The sequence below is a fragment of the Triticum dicoccoides genome, chromosome 7A, assembly GCF_002162155.2.
Source record: "Triticum dicoccoides isolate Atlit2015 ecotype Zavitan chromosome 7A, WEW_v2.0, whole genome shotgun sequence".
Classification (NCBI taxonomy): Eukaryota; Viridiplantae; Streptophyta; class Magnoliopsida; order Poales; family Poaceae; genus Triticum; species Triticum dicoccoides.
This window is the reverse complement of record NC_041392.1, coordinates 70,384,255-70,394,668: the sequence shown is the minus strand read 5'-3', so window position 1 is coordinate 70,394,668 and position 10,414 is coordinate 70,384,255. Positions and strand designations below refer to the sequence as shown.

Genomic DNA, 10,414 nt, shown 5'->3' with positions numbered 1-10,414 from the left:
ATGTGATCTTTTGGACTGGCTGCCTGCACGCTGCTGCTACTTTCTTTCATTCCCTTGCAGGCTTCGGCCGGTAGCATGTAACGCACCTTGGTTGCGGCCGTTTTTCTTTATGTTGTACTGTGTTGAACTTGTTGGATTCTGCCTTATGTGGGCTTTATTAATTTAAAGCCGGACGCCTTCGGTGTCTTCGTTCTAAAAAAATAACAACGTGGATATCACAACAAAGAAAATATAAGCACGAATTATGTGCTCCTTTTGTATTTAATTTCACATATACCACACTTCCATTTCATGCTGACAAGTTGTTTAATAAGTTTGCTACAAAAAAAGTTTATCTTTCCATTCCCAGCTGCATCGTACCATTTGTTTTCGAAGAATCAGGTGATATAAAATTAGATGAACCAGATGACAAAGAAAAGGTGTATTGTCGAATGCTACAGATATTTTTCATTCGTCGGAAATATATGAACATCATCCTGAGCTAGAAAAATCCGAACTAAGACAACCTTTAAAAAAATTAATGCATTCACCTTATGCATGAAATCACTCTGTGGGCATACAGATTGTAAGTACAGATAAGTATTATCCTTGTTGCTGCTTCTGTGTCTGATTCATCAGTGCTAGGTGGTCAGAAGGAAGCAATAAGTTTGTGCCTGATCCCTCGGTGCCAGGTGGTTAGAAGGAAGCAATGGCTTTTGCCCTAATGCTTAAGTGTTTTATTTGGTTTAGTAAATTGGTCACACTCCCCGGCACCATCACCACATCGCGTTTCCTCTCCTACCCGACTCACCACTGACGTGCTCAGTGTTGTGCACCAGGTAGAGGTCCTCCACCCTTAACGCGGGTCTATGCTGGGAGTGGATCTTGAAAATCTTACTGTTAGATATATTTAAAAAGGTGACATGAAACAAACAAGAACTATGTAGTTCAATATGTGTCACCAAGTATACTTGACAAAATATTAATGCAGCCGCCCATCACACAAAAAAGGCTTATCTGCAAAGACTGGTGTATTCAAAGGCTAATAAAAATGCAGAAAGATGGAATAAGAGGACAAGAGCCGCCAACTCACTGCTCCCTTGATATGCTTTTAACATGTTGATTCATATTTTATATTGATACGCTGAATTTGTCCATCTGCATGCTAGAAAATATAAATATGACCATGACATATGATGTTTTCAGACACTTTATTTGAATCAATTTCTCAGACCATTACATGTCACCATTACTTATAGTCTAACTTCTAGACACCCTTTCATTACTATCTTTTGGATGCAGCCAAAAAGGAACATCCGGTTGATAAGGTCAAAGAAGAAAGCTCCTATCATTAGCCCTATTATTTAATGCATGTGTCTGAACTCAAGTAGCTTATCTTAAAGAGTAACCAGTACAACAGTAGCTATATCTGTGGCAGCTGCGGAGGTGGCTGCCCAGAAGATCAACTCAACGACACGGCAAGCCTGCCGCCTCAAAGCGAAGGCAGAGGAGGGGCAACCGGCAAAAAGAAGGGTGTCTCGGGAGGCGGGCATGATCGTGGACGCGGTGCAGGTGTCAGTTGGGGCCTCGAACGAGGGGTGCCGCCGCCGTCATCGCCTTCCATGCACACTCCCTGACCAAAGCAATATCAGCCATGCTACTTAAACGTCACCAAGCAGATCGGTCGGTAATCCTCGGCCATCGCTGTCGGGCACGTGCCATATTGCATTGACATCAACATCGCACCACCTCATTTCGTTGATTGGCATCACCGCAACTCAACTGGTCGCAAACATCGGGAGTGGATCACCTCTGTGACCGCTCTTTGTTCATGGATATGTCTCAATCGGGTGAGACGACATATGACGACGTGGATAGACAACTATTGGAGATGATTCATGACAAAGGCGGGGAAGGAGGCTAAAAGGACGGGGCAGTGGATGACTCGGAGCCAGTGGTGCACGCCTAGCAGCCGGGCACATACAACCAGCAACCAGATTCGTGCATTGGCCAGTAGGAGTAGGACGGTGACGGGGACCTTGATTCGACGACCTCTTTTCTTCCTAATTTTTGTAGACTCACTTTTACTTTTATTCTCTTTCATTTTATATGATTATTTAACATTGGCAGGCAATGGAGCACGTGGGTAGATCAAAATTATAAGTTCAAAGCATGCATGATATGTGTCAATGTAGAAGTACAAGAACAAATTGACATAATTTTAAAGATTACAAGATGGTATTCCCCCATAAGCTCGTAGCAATGCAAGGGACACCGTGGAGGGTAGAGAAGACGGCAGTGAGAGGGCAGAATGATATGGTGTCGAGGGGAGGTGACAGTGAGAAGCTGTGACGGGGACAGCAGGCCAGGAGAGTGAGACGTGAGTGTGAGCATTGTGTTGTGAAGCGTGTGCGAGAGAGTGAATTGCTTTTTTAAGGTAGGAGGAAAATGAGCGGTGTTTGCCTTTTTTCAGAGGGAAAAGCGACGGTTTGCTATGAGAGAAATGTCACATGTTTTTTTCTATATAATGACAAATATCACATAGCCTAACAAGTTATTTCTAAAGAATAATTACCAAAAGTGGTTTATAAGTTAGCCTAAAATTTATTAAAATTGGAATGCGACTCAGTCCATGAAAAGAACGATGCAACTCACTTCGGCTAAAAAGTGTTGATCAATGATTACATAAGGCATATGAGCTTATTTTAATTTAAAATTTTAGTGCTCCCTCCATCCCAAAATAAGGATCGTTGATTTAATACAAAATTAGTACAAAGTTGTATTAACTCTGTTTATATGTTCACCTTTGTAGATTAGAAATAAAAGCTAATTGCTTTCGATGATGCTTTGAAAATGTCAATTGACAAAGTCACTACTAACTATGATGGATGGGACTGAATACTCATCGAATTTTACATAATCAGAAGGGATACATACAAATAACTATTTTTATCTATATATATGTCACACATGATACTACAAAAAGTGTATATTTCTCTATATTTTTTTTGGCATAGTATGAGAGAGATAAACATGACTAATGTTGATGTTAAAAAAGAATACAAGGGACCCAAGGTAATGTCCTTGGAAGCCAAAAATTCACGAAGTTTTATACAACAATATAGGGAATATATATGCAATTAGATTAAAAAAATTAAAAAGCCCGTAGAAGTAAATACTCAGCAGCTTGAAAAATGATATATTATGTGATGAATTTTCGTGGTACTGCAGTATATACTAGAGGTTGGCGGCCCAACCGCCTGGGCTCCTCTCCCGCAACCAAAATAGACACGCAGTCGCGCCCGCCGCCGCCGCCGCCGCCCCTTTCTCTTCTTCTCCCTCCCCTAGCTCGAATCCCCCGCTCGCCAGGAGGAATCGCCGCCGCCTCCGATGACGCGCCAAAGCCGGGAACTGCGCGCGGTCGCCTGCGAGGGAGGCCAGGCGGCAGCGCGCGCCGCCGCCTCGCCCCCGCACTACGACGCGGACGAGGAGCGCCGCTTCGAGGAGGTGGTCTACCTCCACTCCCTCTGCCGCAGCGGCCCGTCCGCCCCCGCCGGGGATCCCGCGCCACCCGCCGGAGTCTCCCGCGCCACCCGCGCCCGCGCCGACCAGCGGAAGCGACGCAGGATCGAGCGCGCCGCCGAGGCCGAATACGGCGGCCCCGACTGGTCCCTCGCGCCCGCCCCCACGGCCCCCTCCTCCTGGCCCAACTCCACTCCCGTCTCCCCCGCGCCCAGGCCGCAGCAGCAGCCTTCCACCGCCTCTCTCGCGCAGCGGGACGCCCTCCGCGCCGCCGAGGAGTTCTTCTCCAGGCGCGGCGCCTCGGGCGAGGACTGCAACGAGGTTGAGGGGCCCGAGTCGGAAGACAGCTGGGACGAGGTGGCGGGGTTCTTCCTCGGGCTCTTCGAGCGGGACGCCGCGCTGCGGGGCTACTACGAGCGGAGCCACAGGGAGGGGGAGTTCGTGTGCATGGCGTGCGTGGGGAGGAATGTGAAGAAGGGCCGGGCCAGGCGGTTCCGGGACTGCATCAGCCTCGTGCGGCACGCACACGCCGCCACACGCGTCGGGAGGCCGCAGGCGCACCGCGCGCTCGCCGCCGCAGTCTGCCGCGTCCTCGGCTGGGACGTCAAGCGGCTGCCAGGCATCGTCATCGACCCCCGCGGCAGGCTGGGCCAGGCGCTCCTTGCCAGGGAGGGCGCAAGCGCCGCTGCGGCCGCCGCCACTCACGAGGCAAAGGTTTCTCAGCCCATTTGTTTCTGCAGGTCGCTCACTGACGATACTGTCCTCGTACTTGGTCTGATTTAATTGTTTGTCGCAGGACAATGCTGATGCTGGGCAGAATGGTCACAAGGATGCAGCGAAGGTGTGTACCTTGTTACATTAAAATGGTGGTTGTTGATGGTTGGTGACATTGCTGGTCAGTTAATCTGGTTTAGTTATTGATTTCAGGAGGATGTTGGTTTGGAGAAGATGGGCTCCTTGAATGATGACAGGAAGGTAATGATGGCGTGCAAAGTTGTCGAGTGTTTATTCATCACTGACGAGATCACGAGAATACTGTTTGTTATTCTAATTTGGTTGTTGATTGAGGAGGATGTTGATAGTATGATGAATGACCGCCCCTTGAGTGATGGGGATGCGGCAATGGTCTGGAACGTTTTAAATGATTACTGATTGATGATGAAATTGTTGCTTGGTTATGATCTAATTTGGTTGTGGCTTTCAGGAGGATGTTGATAAAGGGAAGATCTGCCCTCCAAGTAATAACAATGATGGAGAGGTTCATGAGCAAGGGAATAGTAGAGGAATTGCTGAAAAGGTCTGTATCAATGATAATTAGCCATATAAAGGCTAAAACTCCAGTATGATAAAATTGATGGTTTAGGGGTAATTCTTTTATCTGCGGTATTATATACTTGGAATTAAAGGCAGTAACTTCACTATCTTATGCACGGTGATACAAATGATATAGACCCACTGAGCTCCAAAGATATGAACGATACAGACCCACTGAACTCCAAAGACACACCTAAGGAGCTATGTAAAGCTGTCCAGGAGGTCAGTACTGATATTGGCTTCTCATACTTATAGTAAGACTGAGAACAGGAATATTATTTAATGGCATCTTTGACAAGACTATTATTAATCTACACATGTAATTACATTTGATTGCAAAGCTAGCTAGAGACTGCAGCTGCACTAATTTTAAGCCAAGAGAAATGAGAAACCTTCTTGCAAGCTTATTCTTTTGTTCTATTAGTGTTTTAGAGGTAAGATGTGCTTATTTTGCTCATGTAAATACGAACAAAACTATCTGTATGAAACAGTCCAACTGGTGCAGAGATTTGCATGCCAGTTCCTCTTACAAACTGATCACATGTGGTTTAGTTCTTTCTTGCACAATGCAGGAAGGTGATATTGGCAATAAACAGGAGCATGGTAAGAGTGCAGATGATATGGGGGGCACTTGTAATGTCAGACTAGAAAACAATTCATCAAAGATGGTGTGTCTGTAACCTTCCCGTTTTCATAACATGATTGTTTTCTTCTGCTTATTGTAACTTTGGCATGCAGGAAGAAGCTGCTACAGAGAATTAGGAGGAGCATACTGAAGGTGTTGTTGACTTCGGAGATGATATTGGTAACTTGGGAAGGAATTTAATGGACTCATCAAAGGTATTGCCTCTCTCTCTTAACTCGTCGCATATCAGTATGCTTGAAATCAATCTGTTTTAAACTTGATGTGTTGTGTGCAATCACTACCTTAGATGTACTCGTGCAATCATGACATCTGGACATCGCGAAAGGAGATTCTAGATTGACAAGCCACTCACTGAACGTGTTATCCTCCACCTGCCCATCCTACCCTCGCCAGTTTACAGCCCTCTCATCTAACCAAAAACCTTAACCCATGACTGGGCAGGGCCAACGATGAACGACTGTAATGCCACAACAATAACGATGGACCATTTCTGCCTGATCAGGCCACCCTGACCCTCTCACAGCCTGACCCGGTCACATGACTCATGCCACCGATGGGGCCATCATCATGTGTAGTTGGGTACTCCCACTGACTTCACAGCTTGCACAATGTTGTCAGATCTGCTGCATCTGCATTTCAAGGATTACACGCAATCTCACCATTCATTTTGGCATTACCAGACCTCATGTAATTTTTTGTTATGCATTTTTGGGATATTATATGGCTGAGACACTGTTTAGGTAATGGAAGCAAACACTCTTCCGGCCTCCTTCATCAAAAGATACACATGTTTGGTGCATTATCTTATATTATTCTGTTTTTGTTTTTTGTACTGGTTTGTAATACTCCCGCTGTCCCAAAATAAGTGTCCCAACTTTGTACTAACTTCAGTACAAAGTTGTACTAGAGTTGAGACACTTATTTTCGGACGGAGGGAGTAGTATATTTTGTTGAAAAAGTAGCATGTCAAGCAATATATTTGTGGGTTACATTGGCGTACATAGATATCTTTCCTAATGCATTTTTGTGCTAGGCAAACATATTTGTCATACATTTTTTTATCCATTCAAATTATAAAATTGGATGTTAGGAAGTGAGTCTCAGCCAAATTTGTGGAGAGTTGACGTGAAGACATACTAAGTGTCATGATATTTGATGTCCACCAGTCCTGATTTGGATTCTCGACCACACGTTCTTATCGAACTATCCAGATATCTTTTTTTTAGCATGATATCCAGATCTCATTAGTGCTGGAGTACACCAAAAATGGTAATTGGACAACAATATACTCCTTACACTTGCATTTCAAAACTCAATTTTGACCATTAATTGACTAACCAGACATGGGTTATGTTCCACAAAAATTGTTTTATCAGATTCGTGTTTGAACAAAGTTTCCAATGGTATAATCTTTATGACATACGGAGTATAAGACATTGTTTCTGAAGCACAGTTAAATCATGCAAAACAAGGACACCATGTAAAAGGTGACAGAGGGAGTATGCCTTTTCATTACATGCATTTGGCCCAAAATCAATTGAAATGTGCGCTGTGATGATAAAATATTGTGATGGTGTGGATTTTCTGGCCCAAATGAAGATTAGGTAAAACAATACTCCCTAGATATATCCGTATCTGACAAATCTAAGACAAGTAATTCGGGACGGAGGTAATAGAAAGGTAGACTTAAAAGGTTCTGAAGAGAAACTGCTCGGCATGACCAGCTAGCTATCTTACGAACCAAAAATAGAAGTTTCTGAAGAGAAGTCCTGGATGTATATAATCGGATGAAGTATGTATGAAACTCCAGAATTTGAAGGAGCAAATATCACCCCACAACGTACATGCAGTAATCTATTTGACTTCTTTTGGAACTGGGGAGTGTGTGTGTGTGTGTGGAGTATGCAGATGTGAACCGAGATCATCCGAACATTCTCCTAGCTGGCTGTTGTGATGGCACCCACATATTTATGGATGACACCAGTATTTGGCTACATGCTGATGCTAAGTTCATTTTTTTTCTGGAATGCAGAGTTGAAAGTTGAGATTGTGCTGTGTACACACGAACTGAAGGAGCACATCCTGGCATCTATCCAATCCGACCATGTGGAGAAGGCGGGCGACCATTTCCTATTCTGTTTCGTGAATTCTACCCGAGCATTTCTTGATTTTGCATTTGTGTAGTTAATCAACTGTTCTTCGTCCGTGGCCCAACTGAGCATAGCTCGTTCTCCCACTGGAGCACTCTCATGTTAAGAAATAAGTTTCTGTTGTGGCCAGTTAGATTCAGTAGCAATTTCTTGAAATGAATGAAGCGATGTGGTCCTCCTTTCCCTCCAGATCGAAAGGTTTCTGAGCTTTGTTGTGGTATTGCTTGCAATTTCGACAAAATATCGGTGGAGTAAAGAACCCCTTCTCCAACCGTAGAGGCTCTTGAGCAATTTTTCAATCAAGGAATTTCAAACACCCTACTTTGTCCGTTTCAAATTACTCGGAAGCCTTAGTCAAACTTCCATAAGTTTGGCCAAGTATATATAGATATACGGAGTATATGTTAGCAGCTACCAGGCTAGAACATCAAATAGCTCTCCTGAAAAGACACACCAATTGCCAAGATTCGGAGTCAACATATGCCCTTCGTCGCTGCAGGGTCAAACGTCATCGAGGTAGAAAGAGCCCGGAAGACCTTATTCCAACATGCCATGGCCAACACCACTTTGTCATGTTGCCATAGAAAAAAAACCTAAGAAAAAGAAAACAAGATGGCCATGTCCCCACTCCTCTTGCCATTGACTAGGCCGCTGATCAAGGAAGAAGAGGGGTATTGAGGCAGTGGCATGTAGAAAGCTTTGGTGTTAGCGGCTAGGATTGGGAACCCTGGACGGAGTTTACTTTGGGGCCTTGTGTTAGGCACGTTGATAATTGGAAGGCGATAGATCGTATAGTTAGATTACAGTCCTAATGTTGATCTGCATAACTAGAGAAATTTACACTATATTATGATGTATTGCTTACAGGCGCGTGCCCCAGAGATTCAACAGATACAATGTGATTGATAGTTTGATCTAGACTCTATTTGAAAACTAGTTTAATTATCTTGATATTGTTGACGATTAATCCACAATTGTCAAGCGATGCCTATAACTCATTGACCACCATGGTCAACATTTTCAGATGATGTTTCCCCATACTCATAAAGTTCACTACTAGAAAAAGGGCTGCTAGTGGCGCACCTGTTTTCGCTACTAATGGCGCACTACGGGTGCGCCACTAGCACCACGCCATTAGATTTTTTTTCTAATGGCGCACCACAACGCACCTGTGGTGCGTCATTAGTAACAATTTATTTTCAAATTTTTTTCAGAAATTTTTATTTTAATTTTTTTAATTTTTTTTTCGTTTTTTCTTAATCTCAAGTCACTGTGGCTTAATCTCGGGTCAATATGCTTAATCTCAGGTCAAATCGTACTTCGTGGTCAAACTTCCCGAAAGGTCACCCATCCTCACACTACTCCAGCCCAAGCACGCTTAACTTCATAGTTCTATCCAACCCCATCAACAGCTCACTTTACCGAAAAAGGGTTTCCCCCCGCTTTGTATTCCAAAGCAACCAACATCGAGTACAGATAACGCTGTGGCGAGCAGCACAACACACCAAGAAAAAGAAGAAGAAACAAATGCCAACCACGACAGCTTGGCAAAGCGCGGATGACCCGCCACTGCGGCGCCCACCGGACACAAAACACCACAGACTAAGGCTCCGATCCGCCGCGTACCAAGCAGCACCTCCAAGAAGGGATGCGACGCCGACGACGCTGCTGCCCGGACGAGTCCTCAGGTTTCCCCGGGCACGCGGAGGGAGGTGGGGGGGGGGGTGGATACCACCGACACCCTCCAGGAAGGAATGGTGGCACCCGCAGGTGTCACCGCGTCGGGGCCGAAGCCGGCAGGGATTTCTCCCGCATTCCAACCCCAACCGCCCAACCGTACCTGCCAAACCGTCGCCCACCACCATGCGCCAACGCAGTACCGCCGCCACCCACGCCGCCTCACTACGAGCACCACCATGAGGCCAAGAGGACCAGAGAGAAGCTCACCACGACGGGAGCAGCAACACCGATGTCGAGCGGGAGGGAACCACCTCCACCGCCGTCGTGCGGGAGGCCCGTGCCTCCGGCACCGTCGCGGTAGCCGTCCGGACGCGGCAGAGGGGCATGCCGGGCCACCCCTGGCCCAGCCAGGCCCGAAGCGGGCCCGTTAAGCCCCGCCGGCCGCGATGCAGCAGGCCGGCGTCGTCGTCGCCGGCACCCAGCCGCTCGTCGCATCTCCTCCGCCTCCCAGAAGCCACGCCGGAGACCATCCCCGCCGCCGGCCCGCCCAGGCCCAGATGGGAGCGGGCGACGCCAGATCCCGCCGCCGCGCCGCCCCGCCGCCAACGGCAGCGCTGCCGCCCAGCTGCTCGCCTGGATGCGCCGCCAACGGCAACAGCTCACTTCACAGGCACTTGTTGATATATCTAGCATATCAATCCTATTATACCTTATTGATGTCTAGGACTTTGTTCATGTTCATGATTATGATGAAATTTTGAAAAATATTTCAAACTTCCCGGTCATATTACGTATCATTTTTTGAAAAAAAATTCAAAAAAAAAAATTTCAAAACAATTTTTTCTGTTACTAGTGGCGCACCACATCCACGGTGCGCCACTAGTAAGTTTGAAATTTTTTGAATTTTTTCTGCCTCTCGATCTTGAAAGCCCCGTAACTTTTCGAGTAGATGATTTTTCATATAAAAAACTTTTTAATCCGAGTTCGTATGCAAAAGTTATGCCAATTTTACAAATTTCTAGAGAGATTTTGCAAATAAAATCGAAATTCATATTTGTAAATTTTCCCAACAACTAGACCACATATCACATGGGAAACTTATTTTCTTTTATTTTTTTGACAT

At 45.7% G+C, this 10,414-nt stretch overlaps 1 protein-coding gene across 4 annotated transcripts; it reads left to right on the top strand.

The window, feature by feature from the left end:
* The first annotated feature begins 3,258 nt into the window (after positions 1-3,258).
* LOC119331333 lies at positions 3,259-7,743 on the top strand. 4 transcript variants are annotated; one of them, XM_037604501.1, is made up of 7 exons: positions 3,259-4,215; positions 4,298-4,342; positions 4,429-4,476; positions 4,706-4,798; positions 5,388-5,483; positions 5,554-5,655; positions 7,494-7,743. In XM_037604501.1, exons 1-6 carry the CDS (start codon positions 3,370-3,372, stop codon positions 5,575-5,577), a joined length of 1,152 nt encoding a protein of 383 aa, XP_037460398.1. In that variant the 5' UTR covers positions 3,259-3,369; the 3' UTR covers positions 5,578-5,655; positions 7,494-7,743. The 4 variants fall into 4 exon arrangements, with proteins under 4 accessions (XP_037460398.1, XP_037460399.1, XP_037460400.1 ...); XM_037604502.1 differs by having other exon boundaries at positions 5,368-5,483; XM_037604503.1 differs by lacking the exon at positions 7,494-7,743 and adding an exon at positions 4,952-5,037 and having other exon boundaries at positions 5,554-5,577.
* Positions 7,744-10,414: the final 2,671 nt, after the last annotated feature.

Excerpts from the sequence above, each read along its gene's own strand:
- LOC119331333 (XM_037604501.1), top strand. The coding sequence starts at position 3,370 with ATGACGCGCCAAAGCCGGGAACTGCGCGCGGTCGCCTGCGAGGGAGGC. Across the intron at positions 4,216-4,297 it reads CCGCCACTCACGAGGCAAAG|GACAATGCTGATGCTGGGCA; the intron begins GTTTCTCAGCCC and ends TGTTTGTCGCAG. Across the intron at positions 4,799-5,387 it reads GTAGAGGAATTGCTGAAAAG|GAAGGTGATATTGGCAATAA; the intron begins GTCTGTATCAAT and ends TGCACAATGCAG.